The following is a 25,998-nucleotide window of genomic DNA, read 5'->3' as shown; positions in this document are numbered from 1 at the left end:
CAGCGATTAAGTGGCCGCGGAGAGGAAGTCCCGGTAGCGGTGCTGTCGTGGCGTCAGTCTACTGGGTTGGATCTGAGCCCGCGGTTGGAAAGGGGTCCCCGGCAAGGGTCGGGGTAGGTGAGACCCTGCTGTCTGCAACCTACGGATGCAGCTGATAAGGCCTGAAGGGTAGTGATACCCTTGCCTTCAGCAGGTCAGATCGGGTTGCATGTGGGCATCAGTTCTTGATGTCCGCTCAGCAGTAGGGCGCGGGCGGGGTTGACCCTGCCCGCCTTCCGAGGACAAAGGGAGTGGCGAGGACCACTCGGGAAACTGGCTAAGCGCCAGCATGCTATCGTGATGGACTCTCCAGTGCGAGTCATCGATGTTCGTTGCTGCTAGGCTACGGCAGCTAACCTTGAGGGTGCGATATGCACTAGCCCCTCTCTGAAGCAATACCTTCTTGGTGGTTCCGGAGAGACGTAGGGTTTGGCGACCATAGGAATGTGTTTTAGTGGGTCGAGGAGAGAGTAGTCCTGGCTTCTACCGGCATTGTAGAAGACGGCCTCATCCCCACACTACCCTAACCTTCCTGTTAGGGTGTCTGATGAGCAGATTTATCCCCCTATGGTTTAGAAGGAAAAAAAAAAAACCTCTAGTAGCAACGGTTGTCCAACTAATATTCCTTCCCTTCCCCGGTTGACCGTAGCCGGCGCCGTTATTGACCTATTAAGGTTAGAGTTCTCGGAACGTGCACATTGAAAAAGGTGTGCTAATCCCAAGCCCTATCTATTGGTTCTCAGTGCAATCCCACTAGCTCTAATCAATCACGGAGTAGCAAATACGAAGTGTACGGTCACCAATGCTCATTAGGCCGTTCCTTATTTTGCAAATGTTGGAAATGTTATAAGTTCGTTAGTGGAAAATGATCGTTCTAGCTAAGAAATGATCGTGTCAAAATTTGAAGTCCGTATCACAAGGCAAGTTGTCAAAAATGGTATGGGACCAAAAAAACATGAAAATATGCTATTCTACTAAAACCAGTGGTTTTAGGACCCTTAAGGGCCAAAAATTTGCTTAGAATTGCAATATCTCTACTCGTTTATGAGTTATTGAACAAAATAGGATAGGTTTCCTTCAAAATCTAAAAAATGGTCAAAAATGCAGATTTTTCGATGTTTTTTTGTCAATAACTCGGTAGGTAGAGCTATCGCAATCTAAGCACATTTTTGGTCCTTAAGGGTCTTAAAATCACCGGTTTTAGTAGAATGGCGTATTTTTTTTGTCGAAAAAAATTCCATGTTTTTTTGGTCCCATACCATTTTTGACAACTTTAGGCCCCTTGAGGGACCACTTAGCCTTGAGATACGGCCTTCAAATTTCGACACGATCATTTCTTAGCAGAAACGATCATTTTCTTCTAACGAACTTATAACATTTATATTTTTTGCAAAACAAGCCTAATGCTCATGCTCATGCTCATTTGAAATTGTTACTAATTCTATCCCAATTTCAGGATTTCCATGTCAACGCATGGAAGATGGCCGGAATACCACGCGAGAAAATTGTGATAATCATACAGCCGACGTCTCTAACGTACAAGCTGTTCCAACCGAAGGAGTATCAACTGGGTACACCCGTTGTCAGATTGAAAGTTCGTCCATTTTTTAAGATTTGCCACAAACTGTACAGTGGGTCGTTGGAGATATACGAGGAACGGGCTCGCTGTCCGTATGCATTCCGTGAACTCAGTTGGTACTCGTACGAGAACAAACAATCGGTCCGGGAGAAAGTCAAGTACGTGGTGAGTCAATATCTCGGTGGAATTGCCATTGCGTACTACGACGAGGATGATCCCACGAATCTGTGCGGGGATGGGCAACATCCATTGACTGCGACGGTTTTGAGTTCTTTGAAAGGGAAGGAGATTTTGACAGAGCCCAAATCTTCGGGTATCGCTCAGCGAAGTGTTCATAACGGCGACATGGACTCGTATGAAGATGTCGTTGATCTACACATGGTGGACGCAGGTGATTCCCACGCTCGAGGAACTGAAGCTCCGTTTGTAGTGCCGGAAACTTCAGTTCTACCAGTGGTTGCTGCTGAAGTGGACAGCGAACCTGATCGCAAACCATCGGTTGTGCTTCGGCAAATCCCATCGCGGCCAAGTCGACCATGTTCTAAGTGTACCAAAGCTCCACCTTGCACCACTACTGTTGCCCCGCCTTGCGGATGTGAGAAACTGCGAGAAGAGTTCAGCCATTCAAATCTGTTGCCATATCGTTTTCCAGACTCGGGTGAAGATGACGATCAACGATATATAGATGGCGCTGGCCCTGGCTGTGGCCATTGTGGGGATACTTTAGAACCTGCGGTAGTTCTGGTAGATTCTGATCAAGCTTTTGCCAAATTGACAAAGTCATCTGGAAAGGAAAGCTTATTGTTTTCCGAGAAGAGTGCCAAGTGTTCCGTTGATCCGGATCCACTGTTTACTGAGCCGAAGCCTCCAGTTGTTATACGACCACCTCCACCCGAGGCGCTATATGACCCAGCCAAGTCTCGGCTGGGAATCATAGCGACCTGCAAGAACAGCAATCCACCGTGTAACACAAATTGCGGGAACTGTAATGGAAATCCTGGTGGAATCGGATGCTGCCCATGCGTACAACCGCAGAATCCGCAACAAGCGCTGTTGAATATCTTAGCTTCTGGAATTGGTCAAACAACGGTGGCACCTCCTCCTTGCCCTAAGGCAGCACTTCTGGAAATGCTGTCGAATCTACAGAACTTGGCACGTGTAAATCGAAATGTCGAAACGCAACCTAACGAAAACCAGACTGGTAGCCCGATTTGCCAATATGATGGAATTATCGCTGATCCACGTGATCCTCGGCAGTATTACCTTTGCCGACAGGGGTTGTAAGTATCACTGAGCTATCTGATTTGTGATTCAAAATTTTTAAATTTATCGCTTGTTGCAGACCTATGAATGAAGAGAATCGGTTCAGCTGCGCCAACGGATATATCTACGACTCGGCCAATCAGAAATGTGTTCCCGACCAGGCTCATCGATAATCAGACTATTTGAAGTCACTTCGTACATTACTCTGTTTCCTTTCCTGTCTATCACTTTTCAATAACCCTCCTCTAATGGTATCTCTACCCCTATCTACCACCCCCCCCCCCCCCCCCCCCAAAGAGCTGAGCTATGGGATAATATGATCGCCAGTGATTGACCGTCATCGCATTTTTTGTTTTGTATCGTTCGTGCTGCAGCCGAATCGATAGATGTAGTGTAGAATAGCTATAGGAACTAACTCGTACAGGGGCCCTTGGACGTGACAGTAAGCATGAGGAAGCGTAGCTGAGCCATCACCGTTGTTGTGATGTTTTTGGCAAGCTGAATAAGGACTGAACAATTATTGTTGTCATACATTTTAGTTGTGTAGGCTGTTGTTGATCAAATTAAATAAACAAAATAATATTGAAAGACGCGTTTTTTTTATTACTGGTAGTAATTGAACGAACTTACCCTTTAGAAGTTTTGATGCCACGATCATGATGTCACTTAGTTGGACCGCAGGTATTCTAACTTATCAAGCTGTTGATCGATGATTACTCTGTCGAATGAAAATAATAATAAAAAAAACAATTTAAAAAAGTTTAGATAGAAATGTTTCTGTTGGAAAAAAAACAAAAAAATCTCCCATATCCGCAGTGTGTAATAAGCAGTTTAAAATCGTGCAAACTGATCAAAATAAATATAAACAATCACATCATGCAAACATTGGAGCCTATTTCCTCGCCCGCGAAGAGTTGCACATCACGCAAGTTGTAAAATTCTGGTTTGTTCGAGTCATCATCCCTCCCCGCTATCCCGTGTTGGGGCTGTTACCGTAAGCACATACATAGTAGTTGGTAGGCTTAGCGCTGTTCTATTACTCGCGTGTGACATTGACTTTCATGGATCTCTCACCGCCAGAGAGTTGCGTGCAAAAGCGATCGTAATTGAAAGGCAATTTCAATTATCATGTTAGACTGCGAGAATAATAATTGTTGAGTAATTTAACGTACAATCGAGAATAATGTACAATCAATTTGGATTTATGAGCCGAAATCGATACTTGCGATGATTTATCGTTCAGCTGTGATTGCAAACCAATTAAAGTCAATTGTGCAATTTCTAAACATTGTCAAAGCATCTTATCGCTTATTTTTTATTGGTTTTATCGTAGTTTCAGCCGAGAGCAATTATTCTTTGGATATTTGTGGTTTCTTTTTCTGAGATATTTGACATGAAACTACACTAAGTTTCTTTCAGAAGTTTATCACGAGGCTTCAGCAGAAGTTCTTCTTGGTATGTCTTCCAGAATAATTCCCAATATTGCATAGTATTTCTCCGGGAGTTTCAGTATTTTCTTTAACAACTTTCCATGAGCTATCGTCTAGAGTTGCGCCCGGGATTCCTTTAGAATTTTCAGGATTTATTTTGGACTTTCTCTCAAAATTTCTTGATGGGTACTTACTGGTATTCCTTCAGAGATTTCTGCAAGAGCAATCACCTATGTTTCTGATAGAGTTCTTCCCACGATAACTTTCGGATTTTTTAGGCTTTTCCTCGTTTCTGGGATTCATCGCAGTGATCTTCCTGGGATTTCTCTTACTAAACTTGCTGGGATTACTTCCATAGTTTTTCCCGGATTTCGTACTAAAAGTTGTCACAGGATTCCTCTGAGTGTTATTCCCGAAGTTTTCGGTGGGATTTTTCCAGAAACTTTCTCGGAAAACCTCCGGAATTTCTTATCAGAAATTACCGGAAAAATATCTGAGAAGAACTATTTGAAAAATCTTACGAGGAATTATGATAGGAATCACAAGAAAAACTTGGACAACTTGGATAAACTTCTAGGAGTAATCCCGGGAGGAAACAAACGCAAAATTCCGGGAGGAACTTTGAAAACCTCCCAGAAAAATCCCGAGACGAATTGCGGAAAAACTTCGCGAGGCACTTTGAAAGTAATTCCGGTAAATTGATCTGGAAGAGATCCCTGGAAGAACTTCTACAGAAGTTTCGCACAAATTGCGGGAGAAATTGTTGGCAGGTTATCCCGGAAAATAAAAAAATACTACTTTAGAAACTTTGGATGATTCTTCGGAAGGAGTGCTACGAGAAACTCTGAGCATAATATCGGGAAAACTTATGGAAAAAATCCAGGAGGTTGTTCTGCATGCAAACCCTGGGAAGAGTTCTGGTAGAAATCCCAGAAACAACTATATGAAATCCCGGAAGGAATGGGGAAAAATCTCAGGAGGAACTCTGTGAGCAATGCCTGAAAAACCACTGGAAATATTAAGTAGATTCACAACGGCGCTTCGGAAAACCACGAAGAATTCCAAATTAAAAAAAATTAAGGACGCTGGGAGAAATTGCGCAACAATTTTGTACGAAAGGTTAGAGAAAAAAAACACGGTTGAATTTCAAGAAGAAATCACACAAAATGGAGCGGACCTGGTGTGATGTTTATATCACGTAACTATCACGCTGATGTCCTGTGATCGAATCTCACTCCTAACAAACTCAAAATGTTAATTCTTCCTTTTCTCGTTAGAAAAAAAACATGAAAAATATTCGAGGAATAATCCTAGATAAAATTTCTGGAGAAATCCTCTGAGAAATTACGGAATTCGGAACGAATTCTGGAGAGATTTCCATGCAAATCCCTAAATAAATCTCTGAAGAAAATTCAAATTCCTGATGTTTTTTTATCAAATGCTTTCTTCGTAAATGTTCGATTCTAGTAAAAACAGAGTAGCAATTTACATTCCCACAATTTTCAGTAATAAATATCTAGAACAATTGCAAGTTAAATCGAGTTTCAGGGGTATCAGAACAACTGCATATTTTAAACCTGCATAAAAAAAATCGATAGTTTTTGTTGTCCGAAAATTATTTTTTTAAATCAATTAAACCCTTGAGGATGCGCGCCGTTCAAAAAAGCATACCACTACAAAAAAACTCGCTCGTAGAATGCAGTGCAAGTGCGGTGCAGCTTACTTCTCTAAATGTGCGTTAAGATTGTTTTGGAGTGGTTCGTTGATTAACAGCTCTGCAGATATTGAAAGATCTGAAAAAAAAATCATGAAAAATCCATGAGAAAAATTACTCTTAAAAAATGAAAACCTGATCAAATCATACACTAACACCCGTAACTACTATTGAATCCAATGCTTTCTTGCAAGGTTATTCTGTCGCACACATGGGGAGATTAAATACGATCAATAATAGACCGGCCCACATTTGTATGGCGAGAAACAAAAGTTGGAAAAATTCACGGGGCACCCGCTAGAATCGTGCCTCTGGATGAGAAGGACAATCTGTGAAAGATTCAGCTCAATCGGTTTAAAATTGAGCTGGCGCAAATGAGTTGAAGGTTTGTATGGGATTTTCAGTCCAAATATATGGGAAATTGGATGACCCACAGTCTCTCACTCAGCACGCCGGTTCAGCGAGTTCGATTTGGCTCAGAATTGAAAGAATGGTAGTTGATACCCTAAGGAACAACTTTGTAGAAGACCAAATCATGATTAAACTTAATTTAGTTGCGGTTTCAGCTAACGAAAGCAGGATGAGGTCATCTTCCCCCGTTTACTCTCGGTTGATACATGCAGCACGTGTTTGTCGGTCGAAGCTTGCGCGCTACATCGTAGGCAGCTCTGTAATTCTTCATTTTTTCGATACCCGCCCACGTGCGTGAGCAATTGAAATGAAGGACAACATAGCCGCCTATGATGTAGAGCGCAAGCTTCGAACAGCAAACACGTGCTGCATGTAACAACCAAGAGTAAACAGGGGAAGATGTCCTCATCCTGCTTTCGTTAGCTGAAACCGCAACTAAATTAAGTTTTATCATTGTATGGTCTTCTACAAAGTTGTTCGTTAGGGTATCAACTGTCATTCTTTCAATTCTGAGCCAAATCGAACTAGCTGAACCGGCGTGCTGAGTGAGAGACTGTGGGTCATTCAATTTCCCATATATTTGGACTGAAAATCCCATACAAACCTTCAACTCATTTGCGCCAGCTCAATTCTAAACCGATTGAGCTGAATCTTTCACAGATTGTTCTTCTCATCCAAAGGCACGATTCTAGAGGGTGCCCCGTGGAATTTTTCGACATTTTTGTATTTGAGCCAGTCTAATCAATAACCTTGCAAGAAAGCATTGGATTCAATAGCAGTTACGGGTGTTAGTGCATGATTTGATTAGGTTTTCATTTTTTTAAGAGCAATTTTTTTCATAGATTTTTCATTTTTCGTGGGGTCTCCAGTTAGTTTAGTGGTTAAGGCCACAGATAACAGATGTTTATGCTAGTACAATTTTTTCGCAGAATCCTGTGTAAATGTTCAAAACGATATACGTTGGCTCACTACCGCCATCTACTCAACTTATTGCGACATTACATCGAACTTGAATGCAAGAATAGTTCAAAGTTCCAGTTCCATTCAAGACCGAATACAATCTTGAGTGTGAAATTGCGTAGTGCATGCAATCTTGAAAGCGATCACTGACTATCGATCACTGCGCCATCTTTAAATGATTGCCACATGAGTCTCAGCTGCTCGTTACATACAAAATGACTGTTGAGCATTTTTACACACATTGCCAATGTAAGCATAAACGTCTGTTATCTGTGTTAAGGCTATGCATCGCCAATCCGGAGACGGCGGGTTCGATTCCCGTTAGAGTCGGGAAAATTTTCTCGACTCCCTGGGCATAGTGTATCATTGTACTTGCCTCACAATATACAAATTCATGCAATGGCAGGCAAAGAAAGTCCTTCAATTAATAACTGTGGAAATGCTCAAAGAACACTAAATTGATGCAAGGCAGGCCAAGTCCCAGTGGGGACGTAGAGCCATAAAGAAGAAGAAGGAGAAGATGTATTCTATTGCACTATTGCAATAGGATACACTAGAACCTCTTTTTATGTACAAGGCTGGGGGTTAGGGTGTCCCAAAATAGAAAAAGTGTCAAAAAGTTAACTTGCTCACCCTTAGAATGATAGATTAGGGTCTTAGAAACAATAGCTCCATACATGAAAACTCAATCAAAAAATATTTAGAGGTTGCACGCATCGATTTTATGAAAAATTCCTGAAATTTTTCAAAAATGTACATTTGCACGTACTATTATGTCAAACATTTGTCTTGTATTGTTTAATTGCATGGTAGTCATGGAAACATGGAAACTAGTGAACAAAATCGATTAACGTAAGAAAACACGATTTTTTCATTGATTGTGTTATCATTATTATACCGATATCTCAGCTCATGAGAGAGATAGCACAAAACTGTCTTCAGCCGAAATAATCTACACCAAATTTGCTATAAAATAAGGAAATTGCGAATCGCAGGAAAAATTTCAAAATCCTTATAAATTAAGCATTTTTGAAAAAAATGGTGAAAAAAATCGCGATTTTTTTATATTTTAACCTTTGCCAAATATATAAAATCAGCTTTGATCACCTAAACTCCCTCCAAACTTTGTTTGCGGGACCCAGAACTATGATTTACTTTGATTGATGACTTTTATTTCTTTTATTTTCTAACTCATATTAGCATTTTTTTGGTAAAAATACCAAAAACCGTCCATTTTTCATAAAATCTATGCGTGCAACCTCTAAATATTTTTTGATTGAGTTTTCATGTATGGAGCTATTGTTTCTAAGACCCTAATCTATCATTCTAAGGGTGAGCAAGTTAACTTTTTGACACTTTTTCTATTTTGGGACACCCTACTGGGGGTGCATAAATTAAAAAAGGCATAAAAAAGAGAGAAATTCGTGCATAAATCAAGTTTGGCCTTCAAGTTTGGGAATCTACTTTGCGAGATCAGGTCTTGTTCATGATCATTGGAAGTGGGGCTAAGGGAGTTTTCATAAAGTTCCCAGAGAGCCCAAAAAGGGGGGTTCCAAGGGGCTTCAGCAGCCTTTCAAGGGCGTTAGGAGTAATTTCAGAGAGTTTCAGGAACATTTTAAGGGCGTTCCAAAGGGGTTTCAGAGGCATTTCAAATTGATTATGTTGATTTCAAGGGCCTTTCAATGAGATAACGGAGGTTTCAGGGGCGTTTATAGGCAATTCAGGACAGGGCCGTATAAAGGGGATTCAAGAAACAAAGGGCAGTTCAGGGACGCTTCAAAACGTATTGTGATGGGGTCTCTGAAAATCCTCTAAAACTACATGAACTGCCTCCAAAATCCCCCATAAAACCGTCATGAACCCCATGTAACGCACCTGAGACGCTCCGAGATCCCCGAAAACGCCTCCGTAACGCCTCTGAATCTCGCCAAAAATTCTCTGAAACTTCCTGAAATGCCTCCACAATCCCCCTTAAACCCCATCGGACCACATGTAACGCACCTGTAACGCTTGGAAACCCCCGAAAACTCCTCCTTAACACATCTGAATCTCGCCGAAAAAGCTTTGAAACTTCCTGAAATGCTTCCAAAATGCCTTTGAATCCAGCTTGAAATGCCTCCAAAGACCCCCACGAATCCTATGTAACGCACTTGAGACCCGCCGAAACCCTTAAAAACGCCTCCGCAACGCCTCAGAAACCAGCTCTGAGACTTCCTGAAATGCCTCCGAAACTCCTCTAAGATCCACAGGTAACGCACGTGAGGTTCTCGGAAACCCCCGGAAACATACCTTTAACGCCTCCAAAATTCGTCGAAAATCCTCTGAAACTTTCGAAATGCTTTCGAAAATCTCCTCAGACCCCCGAAAACAATCCTGAAATCTCCTTAGGGTAGTTGTTAGAGGCGTTTTAGAGTATTTCAGCGCGCTTTATCAAGTTTCGTTTCAGGTGTTTTCAGAGGCGTTTCAGGGAGTTTCAGAGAGGGCTGCTCAGGAAGCTTCATGTGTTTTCAGGTGAGCTTCAGGGGATTTCAGAGGGTTCAAGGCGTTTCAGAAGGTTTGAATCCAGCTTGAAATGCCTCCAAGAACCCCCAGAAAAACCCCTCGAATGCTATGTAACGCACTTGAGACCCGCCGAAAACCTTAAAAAGCGCCCGACGAAAATCCTCTGCAATGCTTTCAAAAACCCCCTCAGACCCCGATCTCTTTAGGGTAGATGTCAGAGACGTTTTACGGTATTTCAGCGCGCTTTATTACGGTTGGTTTCAGCTATTTTCAGAGGCTTTTCAACGAGTATCAGAGAGGCTTCAGGAAGTTCAAACAAGTTTGAACTGTTTCAAAGCATTTCCGGGGGTTTTAGAGGTACTTTTCAGAGGCGTTTTAAAGTGTTTCAGAGCTTTTCAGGGGGGCTTCAGAGGAGTTCCCGGCGTATTTAGGAGCTTTACAGGGTTTCGGGGTAGCCTCACTGAGGTTTTAAGAGGTTCCCAAAGCATTTAATAGCGTTTCAAAGGGGTTCCCAAGATTTTTAGGGAGGTTCACAGGCTTTTCGATGAGCTTCAGGTGTACTATAAGGGGATTTCAGCGGAATTTTCAGAGGCGTTTCAATGCGATTCCGGATGTTTCAAAGGGTTTCAGAGGGGTTCAAGATGTTTCAGGGTCTTGTACCGACTTTTTGAACCCTCTAAACAGAACACCCTCTTCGAATAAATGTCACCAGGATAACTGACACTGAGGAAGATTACAAGTGATAATCAAAATACACGTATTTGTCAAAGAATAAGCATTAGAGGGCAATCTCAAAAGCACTGATTGATTAAACTTATTCGAAGATGTTTCAGGGTGATTATGTAGATACTAATTACGCTTGTAGATTCTGCGGTAGAGCCTCGGATGATTCATTCTCGCAATCAAAGTTGGTTATTTGCACGTGGACAGCTCGTTATCGATTGCAGTGTGCATGTTATTGATATTTTTTTGAGCTAGATCAGATCACAGATCCGATGACCTATGCTTATTAGATTTTAGAAATAGATATCAAGGTTGTAATGCAGTTGAAGGAAAGAAAGTGACTAGGAGATTTTAGAATGCATAGTTTTAAGTCATGTGTGGTTTCAGAAAATGGAATATTTCATCGTATCCGATCAGACCAAAGTTTTTTAGGTCGCATATGAGGTTCCATATTACTGTGCAAAATTTGGGCACAATAGGTTATGTCTACGTGTTTGTATAAGATTTTACATGGGAAAACGTTCATTTTTGCGTTTTTCTTATGGGAGGCTTAAAGTTTTCTCAAATCATTAAACTGATAATGCTGAATCATAGCCTATGATGTGCTGACAAATTTTGTCGAAGTTATCTGATATTTATAAAAAGAGTTATAGCGCTGGCATTGCTTGTCGAAACAGAATGATTCAGTTGTTATAGTTATTCGTTTACATGTTAAAACTGAATGCGATTTGACAAAAATAACTTTTTTTCGAAGAATTTTAGGAAAATCTTGAAAATTATTACAAATAATGAGCTAAAGAAGTTATATGAAACAATTGGTCGAAGTTTTTGATGATTCTTCGTTCAGCAGTCTAGGACAAGTTTCAACGAAATTTCAGTAAGAATGGAATCGATGGATTTGTCCACCCAAATGTCAGCTACGTAAATTGTCAGGTAAAGTCATATATCAATTCATGAGAGTACGGATTCATGAAGATTTAATGCAACCCGAATGAATTGCACATGATTTACCCTCAACAATCGAAATACACAGTCTATCACCAAAACCTGGCATTCACGCACCAATGTGAACCTCTGCTGCACAACCATTTCCAAGAATAAAAACACTTCGACATCCCAGCATGAACTTGTACAGTAGGCCATCCCTTATTTTGCAAAAATTGGAAATGTTATAAGTTCGTTAGTGGAAAATGATCGTTTTAGCTAAGAAATGATCGTGTCAAAATTTGAAGTCCGTATCTCAAGGCTAAGTAGTCCCTCAAGGGGCCTAAAGTTGCCAAAAATTGTATGGGACCAAAAAAACATGAAATTTTTTCGACAAAAAAATACGCTATTCTACTAAAACCAATGATTTTAGGACCCTATAGGACCAAAAATGTGCTTAGATTTGCGATATTTCTACTCGTTTTTGAGTTATTGAACAAAATAGGATAAGTTTCCTTCGGAATCTTAAAAAATGGTCAAAAATGCTGATTTCTCAGTTGTGTTTTGTCAATATCTTGGAAACGAGTAGAGATATCGCAAATCTAAGCACATTTTTGGCCCTTTAGAGTCCTAAAATCACAGGTTTTAGTGGAATAGCGTATTTGTTTTGTCGAAAAAAATTTCATGTTTTTTTGGTCCCATACAATTTTTGACAACTTTAGGCCCCTTGAGGGACCACTTAGCCTTGAGATACGGCCTTCAAATTTCGACACGATCATTTTTTAGCTAAAACGATCATTTTCCACTAACGAACTTATAACATTTCTAAGTTTTGCAAAATAAGGGACGGCCTATTGTACAGACGCAGAGGACTCATCGCGATTGCAATCATCATTTCCTTCCCATTCCCCACATTGACGTGCAACCTGACGTAGCAGGAGCCAATCTCGGCTAAAAATAGATGATCATCAAAACTCACAAACTAAAGATGCCTGTTAGTGCCAAGCAACTATATGATTAGTTCTTTGTATGAGTGTAGCTGGTCTAGCGATACTGTAGTAAATATCTATGGACGGTCAATCAAGCTCAATTAGCATAGCATACAAAGAGATAAGGGGAACCTACTTTGAGTAATTCTTTGCATTATTTTGCCCCTATTTGTGGATCCCACATATATTGTAAATACGTGTAAATTCTGCGTTCTGGTTCTTTTTGTTGAGTTGTTAAAGAAAATCACATATGCAATGTACTTGAAGTCGTGCTTACTTGTGAGTGATGAACAAAATATTTTTAATTATCTCACTCATCAAGATTCATCTATTTTAAGGACAAACTTGTTAGAATCCCAAAATGGCCGCCACCATGGCTGACTTTGGCCCCTACTCACGAATTCAAAGGCACCAATCTATTTGTAAACAAAACCAGCGGACCTGAGCTTCTTATTTTAAGCTTATTACAAGTGAGCAAGAACAGAATAATTAAATTCACTGTTGTTTCAAGCTTGCTTCTTGAGATTTGTGCATCTAAAGTTCTGATGCACTGTTGAAGCGGGTTTTCAAGACGTTTGTCCTAAACGGGAAAATAAGATAACTAGGGTTACGGTGCCATTAGTAATCCTATGCTTTAAATTCATCCTATTGGAAAACAAAGCGATGGCGTCATCGATGTTTGTTATCATCCATGCTCACTTCTAACAAAAACAACGCTCTGCTGAACAGATGGAACTGTGTGTGCATAATTGAATATAATAGCATGAGTAGTATTATAATCTGAAAGTAATCATTCTTTTCTATATGATCTATCTACTATTTTTGTACTAGGTACCGTGATTTCGGGTGAAATTGATCACTTTTCGCAGTTTTTGGCGCTTAAATTTTACATATTTAGCGATATGGTTGAACTCAATGCTTTAAAACAAGTACGACCACGGTTTTAATCAGTCAACGAGGTTGAAACTTTTACTGTAAATCGTTTTATTATAATAAATATCATTTGAATTTCGGGGTGAAATTGATCAGTCAATGAAAATGACTTTGTAAGTGCTAAAAATATTTTTTCCAACTGAGTCAACCACTCCAGAATAAAAAAAGCTTTGCAAAACTTTTACAAGTTTACTAAAACTTTAGTTATTTAACTTTGAAATTTAATAAATCCTTAAAAACGCCTGAAAGTATGCAATTTCCTTACTAAATGCGTGAATTTAAAGAGTTTTTGATGATGAAATCGGGATTAGCGAATACTTGGCAGCTAGAAACATTTAATCGAATATTCATCACATGTGCGATACAGCTACGGTAACAAAAGGTTGAAAGTGTCTTTGTAGTTCGCCGAACACGCAATTGTGGAAAATATTGAATTTAATACAGAAATATGTGACTAATTGTCTGTAAAACATGTAAGTTCATCATTCAATAACCCTTGAGCCAGATGATGGCTATTTTTTTAATTGTTTCAAGTTTAAAGCGTTTATTTTGATAAATAAAAATGGCCCTCACGTCGATCAATTTCACCCCACTGATAAATTCCACCCGAAATCACGGTATATTGAAGTTGGAATGGAAAGGTAATTATTTTAGCAATTTCATAATAAGTTACTTGGACACGAATGCCAACTTTTTTGGTAAAGTGTCTTTAATAAAATATAATAATAATAATAATAAGTTACTCTTAAAAACATCAGAGAAACATATAAAAAATGAAGCTGTATCAGGCATTAAATGTCAATCAAGAGTTGAAATACTGGTTTCAGATCAAATCTGCTCGAATTCTTTGTTTGGGTTGTCCGTTTAAACTCTCAGGTTTAAACCAAAGCACATGGACTGATTGTCGCGTGCCAATCTCACGTTCCACCACAACTTGCTTAGCATTCCATATACGCTCGATTTGCGAGCATGCGACGACGACGACGACGATGTTTGGAAACCTGCTTTTTTAAACAAACAAACAACAATACCCAATGGACCGATAATAATGACCGACGAACGGTAGTAAACCACTTGCCAGCATATACAGGGGATACTCAAAATAACTGGGACAGGTAAAATTTTCACTTTTCAAAAAAATGTTCAAATCGCTGTAACTTTTCGAAAAGGACATCAAATATTCTCAAAATTTTACTGTAAGTTCATCAACTAGTTGTATATCAGTGGTCAAAATTTAGAAAAGATCGGGCCATTCTAGACAAAGGTATAAAGGTTCTAGAAAAAGGTATAATTATCCGATAGCCAATTTCGAGCTTTTATATCTCCGGATTCAATGATCCGAATGCAATGAAATTTTGATCATTTATGACTTATATAATGAGCTATTAAAAACATTTGACTAAACTTAAAATTTTTCACACGAAAGAAAATTATTTCGATTAGATTATTTTTCTAATATAACACGAATTAATCCAAAACTTCATCATCGTTTAAAAATTCGAGATAGTAATTATAGTTCATTTAAATTTCCCCTAATTGAATTGAATATATTTATGTTTCAAAGGAAATCAACCATATAGCCTTCATTAACCCTCTAATACCCAACCCCGCCTTTAGACGGGGTATAGTTTGAGCATTTTTGTAATTTTTGTTTCGTGGACAATCAAAATTTTTATATTTTTGGCTGACATTTAGGACTGTTCTGTATATCTCAAAATGGTTTTGGTGTCTTTTAAAGCGTATTTACATTTTTTAAAAATCTTTGAAAAATTGATGTTTTAGTCACCTTTCAGAAGTCATTGTTTATTTTGTATTGAATCGTTACAAATCACATATTTTAAATTTTTCCCAAATCATTCTATCATAGTAAAATAGTTTAAGGGAGTCGAATACACTCTAAAATTATTTTCTTTAAACTTACACGGAAAATAGAATTGTCAATGAAAAAAAAAAATTAAAATATTAATATTTCAACAATAGTCATAAAATCTTAAAATGTTTTCGTCTCAAAAAATTCGCATCCCGAAAAGGCTTCCAGGAAGAATATAAAAGTGGGGGGATGTTCAAAAATAAAAAATAGAAAAATCAAAAAACGAAATTTACAAAATCGAGAATTAAAAAGAATCATCTTCCAAAACATGCTTAAATCGATTTTAGATTACGAAAAATGATATTTAGATCAAAATCAAAAATTTGGGTATTAGAGGGTTAAATTGAAAAAGTAACGGGATGCATATGAAAAATAGATAAATTTATTGAAAAGACATGGAATAAACGAAATCGCCATAACTTTTTTTCTTATTAATTATTTCAAATTAGGTCAACTGTTTTTCAAAGCTCATTATATTACTCATAAATGATCAAAATTTCATTGCATTCGGTTCATTGAATCCGGAGATATAACAGCTCAAAGTTGGCTATGGAATAATTATACCCTTTTCTAGAATCTTTATAACTTCGTGTAGAATGGCCCGATCTTTTCCAAATTTGAACCACTGATACACAACTAGTTGATGAGCTTACAGTAAAAATTTGAGAAGTTTTTGAAAAGTGAAAATTTTACCTGTCCCAGTTATTTTGGGTATCCCCTGTACCTACCTAGGCATTTAGTGAGAAAGTTGTTTACCACCATCATCGACTGGAAGTGTAACTTTTTTTTTCGAAATTACTCTGTGCTTATCATTCTTCAAGCGTAGCTCTGAAGCTGTTCCCATATCAGTAACATACCGACCAGCAGCAGGTGCAGATAAGTTCTGCACAAGTGTCATCGACACCTTTTTCCATCATGCAGTCTTGGAATTTGCTTTGCATCTGATCTTGGAACTGCTGCAACCTGCCACTGCATTCAGCTCAGCTCTGTTCTACCTATAGGGGCTTGCATTGCCTGTGGGGCGAACAAGTTCAGCGCAGTCAGCATCACATTATCTCATGTTTTCGCGCTCGGTCATGAACCAGATGCAACCGACCTTTGCATTCGGCTTTGAGTGATATGCATGATGCTGCTGGTTAGCAATCGGACTGCTTTATGAAGGTGATTGTTTAAATACACTCCGTTCGGGTTTAATAAATTAACTGACATTTTCACACGGTAATCTCCGATAATCTTTGGATCTGCTGGAGCAGTCAGCCGCCAGCCCATCAACACTATTGTTATCTAGCGTCTCTGGTGCCGATAGATCAGGGGTTTACTTTTGTGGCGTACATGAAAGGTATGGTGATAATGCCGCGTTGTTATCGATTAAACGGGTTTACAAAGTGACTAAATGTACTGATTTTTTTTGCGTGATATTTTTATTCGTCACATGTTAGTTTTGGCAGATTGTGCATTAATTTTTATCTCATAAAGGGTACTGCGGTTCGTCGTAATAGTTGTGTTAAGAAATATGTGTTTGGATTCAGCTGCCATATGCACAGAAGATAGGCACTGAACCGGATTTCCTGTCATAAAGGTTTTGAGTTTGTTCCTGTATATCTTATACTTGAGTACCTAAGCGTTCACATATTATGTTGCCATTACCTTTCCTCTAACGCCTCTACTCTAACAGTATCCAACGTCCCTTGATACCTTTGCAAGGAGCAGAGGTCTCTGCGAATCTCTTAGGCAGACTTCCAGCTAATTATCCTTTCCCATCTACCGCTGTTTCAAGGATGTGGCCATGTCATGACAGTTCACTGCTATTGAAGAGAGTGTCCAACTTTTGTATGAGTCAGATTTTAGTTCCTAATCTCCGTGCTGTGTTACAGACGGAAGGAGATAATCTCCATATAATGCTCTAGTACTGTTGTATCACACCTTTCGAATTTATCATCATGCATCATCATGCACTTTTCGCGACTTTCTGTGAGCTGATTTTTTTTTTCTAAATTCTGTTTCGGAGTTTTTATATATTCAGAATTGCCGGAAAGCACAAATTTTCAATGAAAAATTGTAGCAAGATCGCCTCAAATTACAATTTTATTCTACATAACAAAGCAAAATGTAAATCCTTAAATTTTAGAGTTTTTACGATCACGATCACGAAAGATGTTCTCTCTGTACTGTAAACTAGGGAGTCTCTTTCGAAACTCTCCAAACCACTCCAGAATTTCTTGAAGCCTATCTAAAACACTTATACATTATTTTCAATTCTCCTGAAGCACCTAAATATTTCATGAATTTCCTTGAAGTTCCTCTTCTTCCTCTCTACAAGTCTCCTGGAGCCCTCTTGGAACTCACATGAACCCTTCCTAAATAATCTTAAACCCCAGAAACAGGGCCGGATTTATAAATGTGGGGGCCCGGGGCCACAGTGTTGTGGGGGCCCTTTATATAGATGATATATTTTTGACCATATAACATGGAAAAAAAAATGATCCTTTCTTTTCAAATGTGGCCACGAAGGAAAGTATTAACCCTTCGGGACGCGCGCTGATGTAAAAAGTACAACACCATCAAAAATCCTCGATCGTCGTATACAGCGCGAGCGCGGTGCAGTTTCAGTTGCTGGATGCCGCGCGTCCCGAAAGGTTAATGTCGCTAGGAAAGAATTTGAATCTAGAACAAAAGACAGAGCTAGGAATGATGTTGACATCCACTAAATTTATTCATAACAGATTTGAAATTCTGCACAGCAAATAATTTTGTAATATCCAGGTGCGTAATTTCTGGTGATGTATTCATTTTCAAACGTAATTTCACTCGGTTACATCGTTTGCCAACAATTATCACACTCACCATGCACACCCTGGTTGGCACCGGAAAGTATCAACAAACCCATTCCAGAAGATACCTAGAAGAAGTATCATATTTACCCTCAACCGTCCAACTCGGTGAAATAGCCGGGAGGTAAGGGATATACCTCTCAATCAACGGATCAGTGTACGAATCCATGCCAATATTTTACTTATATATGATTCATCCATAGATCCGGTTCTAGCGATTGCAAGACCCACTTTCAAGCTGCGGCGGCTAATTTGTTGCATGCAACGATGGGAACACTCACTTGCAAAGAGTTACATTCACTTGCAGTTTTCTCAGCTCAGAAGCGTGCAATCAAAAAACGATGTATAGACGATTTTTGCCTTGTGGTTTTGTCTAAAAGTTTGCCGAATAGAGTCGGGGTCGCCCACGCATACTGAAGTCGTGAGGGAGCTGCGAAGGCAACTCTCCACGAGGTGAATGTAATTTACACTCACCTCGTGGAGAGTTGCCTTCACAGCTCTGTCGCGACTTTGGGATTCGTGTGCGATCCCTACTCTATTCGGCAAAGTTTTAGACAAAACCACAAGGCAAAAATCGTCCATACATCGTTTTTTGATTGCACGCTTCTGAGCTGAGAAAACTGCAAGTGAATGTAACTCTTTGCAAGTGAGTGTTTCCATCCCTGGTTGCATGAAAATGATGTAGTTGTTTACATCACTTTTACGACGCGACTGATGTGCAGCAAAAATGATGTGATATCACAAGAGTTTTTTTGCTGTGTAGCGTAGAAATTTATATGAAGTAGAAAATGCTTTTCAGAAATGTATTCGCGCTATTAGATTCCCGATTGAGTGGAAATCCATACCAGAGTTCATAGAGAAACCGCAAGAAGCTGAAATTTTCAAGGCATTTCTAGCAAAATTTGTAGCACAATCGGTGTTGTCGTTTTTGCGAAATCCAAAAAGATTTTTTTGTGGATCCCTGCTGCAATCTCTGGAGAAATTGCAGGTCGATCATCATGAAGAAATAACACTTAACAGCAACTTGTTCTAACGCGTCTGCAAAGAATGGTTCTAATGAACAAGAATTTTTCACTAAATTGTGAAATCAAAGAGAAGATTATAATAGAAAATGCTAAAGAAATTTTAGAGCGAATCCATGAAAAGTTTCTGATGGAATTTTGACCTAATTTCAAATAAAATTTCTTGGTAAATTTCTTGAAAATAATTGGCGGAAAACCCGGATAAATATTAGCAATGTCTCCACAAACTTATTCTGATATTTTCTCTATAGAAACCTGTGGATTTTATCAGTTCAGCATGAATTCATCCTTATTTCAGCAAGCAAATCTCTTAACTCAAAAAAAAAAAAAAATGGACTGAAACTCTTCGAAATTATCTGCCTTAATTTCATGCTACATTTCCTCTAAAAAATGTTGCAACAGTTGTGGTGTTCTCCGATTTGAGTAAGTCGTAATCTGTCTAAGTAAAATAAAAATCAAGAGCTTCAAAAACACCACTAAATTTCGAAAAAAAGAAAATCCTTTAATTCTTCCAAGAACATTATACAAAATTCTTCAAATTATTTTAAAAAACTTTAAATTTAGCAAGAACTTTTTGACTCTGCAGTTCTGGAGTTCCTCTAGAATTCAACCGAAGATTTTCATCAGAATTTCCGATAATTATTCATAAGCAATTGCACAAAAATATAAAGGCAATGAGTTTTGGAGGCAGAATTAAAATTTCATTAATAGCTGGACAAATATAGTTGAAGTCTTTCTCAAAAAAAAATCACAACATATCACATATATCTTGCCAGTAGACAGTAATTTAAAGTTCTAATAACAAAAATCAAATCAAGAGATGTTTATTGTAATACTTTTTTCCTGCTTCACATTTTTTTGTGAAGTGAAATTTTGTGGGGGCCCCTGAAATGTGGGGACCCGGGGCCCTGGCCCCCCTGCCCCCCCCCCCCTAAATCCGGCACTGCCCAGAAATATTAAACTCATATCTGAAATCCTTTGATCCTTCAGACACTCTTCCGGAATCCTCTGAATATCGGTGAAAGCTTTCTAAGGAACGCGGGTTCGATTCCTGCCGCAGCTGTCAGGAAAAGTTTTCGGCTGTGCCACTGGGCGTTACATGCTAGTCCGTTGTCTAGTGTCGTGCTTCCTTCAAAGAGCGAATAGCTCACTGGAAGCATTGAACGTGTCCGTGTCTTTTTTAAAACTCTCGTGTAAACTGAAATCCAGGCTTTATAATTCTCCTCAAAACCAAAAGAGTTTTGCAACAAGCTCTAGAGCGGTATTTTGCTTCTGCCTCGTCGTGAGGGAGCGAACGAATCTCAAACAGAGAGGCAATAAAAACTGAGCGAGGAAGAGGGGAACACAAAAAGAGCCGATGATGATTTCGGATAGAGGAGTGCGTTTATTGTCTCGAGAGTCTTTCTTTATATGGGAGTGGAACTCGCGAGAGCTTTTTGAGCGTGAGTGGATGTGAGAAACACAGATTTATTTTGGCAAAAGGCTATTGCCAATCCCTTCTTAACTTCATCATCGTCTTTAGCATCTTCCCAGAGGTCTACTTGGTTTCTTGTAAGATTTCTCTTACAGGTTTCCAGAATTGCTTTCTAATAGTTCTTGCCGGTATTTTCTCGAGATCAACAAGGAGTTTGTCTAGGGATTTCTATAGGATTTACTACATTTATTGCTGACTTTCCGCAAAAGTTGGTTGCGAGAGTTTTGCAGAAATTTTTCACTGGATCTCCTCCTGTGATTTCTCTTGGGGTTTTTTTCCAGGATTTACCGCAGGATTTTCTATCACTTGAAATCCATGCTCCACTGAGACTTCTCTAGTAGCTTCCAGGACATCCTACTGGAAATTCTCTCGGATTCCCTACCGTAATTTTTCGCAACTATCCTTATGGATAACTTCAGGAGGAATCATCTAGCTCCTCACAAGGAAAGACAATCTGGGAGAAACTAAGAAACTAAAGAAAAACTGCTATAACGAGCTGCGTGAGAAATATCGTAAGGAACTCCGAGTAAAGTCTCATAAGAAACTGCAGGAGATATTCAGAGTGAAATTTTTAGAATATTTAATTCAGACAAAATCCTCTAAGAGAAATACCAGAAGTAAAGTGCAAGACATCATGGAACTAACTACGAGAGAAATTCCACAAACACCTTTGAAAGAAATCCTAGGAGGAATTTCATGAGAAATATCAGCAGGAAGCAGCTGACAGTTCAAGAAGAAACTCTTGTACAATCAAGAGTATTTCTGAGAGATGCATCAGGAAGTTCTACTTCTAAAATTTAGGATAGTTTTATGATTTATAATGTAAATTTCCATTGTATTTAAAGTAATTCAGAAAAAACCCTCAATTTTGTTCTTTCAATTATTAAGTTAAACGAAAAAAATATAAATAGATGAACTAGACGCTATGCTAACATTTTTTCCTTTAGCAACCTACCTACCATGTAGATGTTCTAAGAGTTTCGGCAACACCCTTAGCAATTGTGCACCTTAGCTTACGATGAATTTGAATATAATAACATTATACCAACTAAAAGCATTAACTAACCCTTCAGCAGTCACGCTGTTGTATTTTGTACAATATGGTCAAAAAGCTCACCTGTTCTACATAAACTAACGTGGTGCTGGTAGCAAGTTCTCCAGAAATTCTTGAAATAATTTAAATAAAATCAGGTATTTCTGGAGAAGGTTCTTGGGTACATCCCTGAAAAGTTGATTGAAGGATTTATGAAATTTCCGAAGGATCTCCCGAATGAGTTTTTAAACAGATCCTGAGAGGAATTTCTGAAGAAATCAATTGAGGAATTTCTGGAGCAATCCCTGGAAGACTTCCTGGATAAATCCCTTAAGAAACACCAGGATGAATCCCTGGAGTGATTTCTACAGGAATGCCTGTAGGAAGCCCTGTAGAATCCCTGGAGAAATTCCCGGAGTAATACTTGGAAGAATGCCAGTATACGTGGAGGAATTTATGTATAAGTTTTGGAAGGAGTACCTAGAAAAAATATCCAAAGAGATCTCATGAGGAAATACTAGAAGAAATTCTAGACGAATTTCTGGAGGATTCCTTGGAGGAAATTCTTCAGAAATTACTGGGAGAATTCTGGGAGGAATGCCTATAAAAAATCAGAAGAAATCTCTTGAGGAAAGTAATCTTAGAGAAATTTCAGAAGGCATCCTTGAAGGAGCTCTTGGAGAAATCCCTGATGGAATCTCTGAAGCAATTCTTGAGAAAATCTCTGGAGAGCATCCTGGAGGAATGTCTGGAGAAACTTCTAAAAACAAATCCCACCGTAATTCTTGGAAGAATTCTTGGATGAGACCCAACAGGAATTCCTGGTGAAATTCCTGGAGAGATTTCTTGGATGAATTCTTAGAGCAATCCCTGGAAATTATGGAAGTAATTGCTGAAGAAATTTCTGAAAAAAATCCTTGAGAAATTCCTGGAGGAACCCCTGAAGCAATTCCTGGACGAATTTCTGGAGGAATGACTGGAGGAATCCCTGAAAAATTCCTGAAAGTATTCCTGGAGAATTTCATGGAAGGATTTCTGAAGAAATCTCTAGAGGATTTCCTGAAGAAATTCCTGGAGGAATTGCTGACATAATTTCTGAGAGATGTCCTAGAGCAATTGCTGGAGAAATTCCTTGGGGTAATCCATTGAGAAATTTCTGGAAGAATTTCTTGCGGAATTTCTGGGGGAATTCCTGGAGAAATCCTCGAAGGAATTCCTGAAGAAAACTCCGGGGAACTGCTTGAAGAAATTTGTGGAGAAATCCTTGGAGGAATTCCTGAAGGAATACCTGGGGGAATCCCTGAAACATTACTGAAGGAATTCCTGGAGAACTGCCTGGAAGAATTTCTTATGAAATCCGTAGAGGATTTCCTGGAAGTATCCTTGGTGGAACTTCTGAAGAATTTCCTGGAGGAAACTTCGAAGGATTTTCTGAAAGAACCCATGGGGAAATCCCTGGAGAAATTCGTGGAGAAATCTCTGGAGAAATTTCTGAAGCAATTCCCGATGGAATCTCAGGAGAAATTTATGGAGAAAGGCCTGAAGGACTTCCTAGAGAAATTGTTAATAATTTATGAAGGATGTTCAGGAGCAATTCCTGAAGAATTCCTGAGGTAATTCCTTGAGAAATTCCTGGATAAAATCCTGGAGGAATGCCTGGAGGAATTCCTGGAGGGATTACTGTGAGATTGATGGAGGAATCAACGTCATTGAGAAATCTGTAGACGAATTTATGAAAGAATTACTGGATAAGTTTCTAGAGGAATTCTATTATTTTTCTGTTTCTAAAAAAATCTTTTAAGAAAATCCTGGAGGAACTTCTAGCGGAATTCCTGGAAGCATTCCTGGAGAAATCCTCGAAGGAATTCTTTGAAGAAATTTGTGAGGAAATCCCTGGAGGAATCGTTGGAGGAATTTCTGGAGGAATACCTAGAGGAATCCCTGAAAGTATTCCTGAAGAGTTTTTGAAGAAATCCCTAGAGGATTTGCTGGAAGAATCATTAGAGGAACTTCTGGAGGATTTCCTAGAGAAATCTTCGAAGGATCTCCTGGAGGGAAATCCATGGAGAAATTCGTGGAGAATTTTCTGGAATAATTTCTGAAAAAAATCCTCGAAAGATTTTCTGGATAAATTCCTGGTGAAATAGCTGACATAATTTCTGAAGGATTTCCAGGAGCGATTCCTGGATCAATTTCTAGAGAAATTGCTGTAGGAATTCCTGAAGAAATTCTTGGGGTATTTCCTGGAGAATTCCTGGATAAAATCCTGGAAGAATGCATGAAAGAATTCTTGGAAGTTTTCCTTTGGGAATTGCTGGAGGGGTCTTTGGAATTCTTGCAACAATTGCTGAATGAATTCCTGGAGAAATTTCTAGAAAAAGAATCTGGAGAAATTCCGGGAGAAATTCCTAAAGAAATCGTCGAAGGAATTTCTGAAGGAATCCCCGGTGGAAATCCATGGAGAAATTCGTGGAGAAAGCCCAGGAAAAATCTCTGAAGAAGATCCTGCAGGAATTTTAAGCGGAATTCCTGGAGAAAATCCTATAAGAACTATTGGAGGAACTCCTGAAAAAAAAATCTAGAAGGTATTCCCTGAAGGATTTCCTAGAAAAATTACTGGATTATTTGCTGACATAATTTATGATGGAATTCTTTGATTATTTCCTGGTGAAATTCCTGGAGGATTCCCTGAAGATATTCCTAGAGTGATTCCACAAAGAGACCCTGGATAAATTTCTGGATGAAATCCTGGAGGAATGCCTGCATGGATTTCTGAAGCAATCCCAGGAGAAACTCCTGGGGAATTCCTGGAGGATTTTTTTTAGGGGTCCCTGAAGCAATTTCTGGAGGAATATCTGGTGGAATTCCCGGAGGAATCACCGAAAAAAAATCCTGGAGAAATCTCTGCAAGAATCCAAGGAGAAATTCCTGAAAGAAGGCCTGGAAAATTTTCTAGAAGAATGCCTAGGGGAATTCCTTGGAGGATTCTCTTAAGTAATTTCTGGAGAAATCTTTGGATGAATTTCTGTAGGAGTCTCTGGAAAATATCCTTGGAGGAATCCCTTGAAGATTTTCTGGATAAAATTCTGTAGAAATTCCTGATGCAATTCATGCAAGAATCCCGGAAGCAATTACAGGAGGAATCTCAGGAGGAATCCCTGAAGGAATGCATTGAGGAACTCTGGAGGGTTTCTTGGAGGAATCTCTGACTTGTTAGAAGTCTTGGAGGGATCCCCGGAGGATATCCTAGAGGAATGCCTGTTGGAATTTCTGAAGAACTCCTGGAGAAATATCTAGAGGAATTCCAGGCAAAATTTTTGGAGGAATCTCTAGATGAATTCTTGGAAGATTTTTTAGACAAATTCCTGCAGGAACTCCCAGAGGAATCCCTAGAAAAATTCCTAGAGGAATTCCTGAAGAAATTGAATCTCTTAAGGAATTCATAGAGGAATGTCAGGAATAATTCCTAAAGAAATCGCAGATGGAATTCTTGGAGGAATTCTGGAGGAATTCTTAGAAGAGTTCATGAAGAAATTCAAGAAGGATTCCCGGAAGCCATTTCAAGAGGAATTCCTAAGGGAATCCCTAAACAGTTCCTGCAGGAAATACTGAACGAATTCCTGGAGGAGTTCCATAAGGATGAATTTTTGATGGAATCCTAGGAAGAGTCCCTGGGAGAATTTTTGCATATTTTTTTTAAATAATTTATGGCAGAAAGAATCACATAAGGAATTTCCGAGTTAAGCCCTACAGAAATTCTTGGAGGAATCCATGTAGGCATTCCTGGAGGATATCTTGGATCCCTGGATCCTTTGAGTTGTTCTTGAAAGAAACGCAGAAGAAATTCCCGGGTAAATCCCTGGAGGAATTCTTGAAGGAAAACCTGGAGGAACTTCTGAAGAAATTCCATGAGGAATCCTAGAAGTAATCCCGTGAGGAATTCCTTAGGAAACCCCAGGAAAGCTTTCTTAATAAATTCCCGGAAACATTTCTGTAGGAAAAAAATACGAAGGAATCCATGTCTGCAATAATTTTTAGACGAATTATTGTTGGAATCTTTGGATGGACTCCCGAAAGAATGTTTTGTACAGTTGTTGGCAACGATCACTCGGTGTATACCGGCCTTGAAGCAACCATGAATTCTCGCAGGGATAAGGCTGTGACAGTGACATTGACAGGTACAGATGACAGGACAACTGACAATGACATTGACAAAGCATAAATAATAACCAACGTATCGACCGATAGCACATGCACAAATTAAAATCTTAGTCTAATTTCTAAATGTTTAAATTGAAAAA

General features: G+C 39.1%; 1 protein-coding gene across 4 annotated transcripts in view; it reads right to left on the bottom strand.

Annotated features, from left to right (window-relative positions):
- LOC109431051 (sialin) overlaps positions 1-25,998 on the bottom strand; it is a 75,688-nt gene that overhangs the window by 37,619 nt on the left and 12,071 nt on the right. For all 4 annotated transcript variants that reach the window (XM_029865656.2, XM_029865657.2, XM_029865655.2 and 1 more), the window contains exon 2: positions 3,512-3,599. In XM_029865656.2, coding sequence (XP_029721516.1) covers positions 3,512-3,539 — 28 coding nt within the window. In that variant the 5' untranslated portion in view covers positions 3,540-3,599. The remainder of the gene's footprint in view (positions 1-3,511; positions 3,600-25,998) is intronic.

The sequence above is a fragment of the Aedes albopictus genome, chromosome 3 (genome assembly GCF_035046485.1).
Source record: "Aedes albopictus strain Foshan chromosome 3, AalbF5, whole genome shotgun sequence".
Classification (NCBI taxonomy): domain Eukaryota; kingdom Metazoa; phylum Arthropoda; class Insecta; order Diptera; family Culicidae; genus Aedes; species Aedes albopictus.
This window is presented reverse-complemented; position numbering and strand designations above follow the sequence as displayed.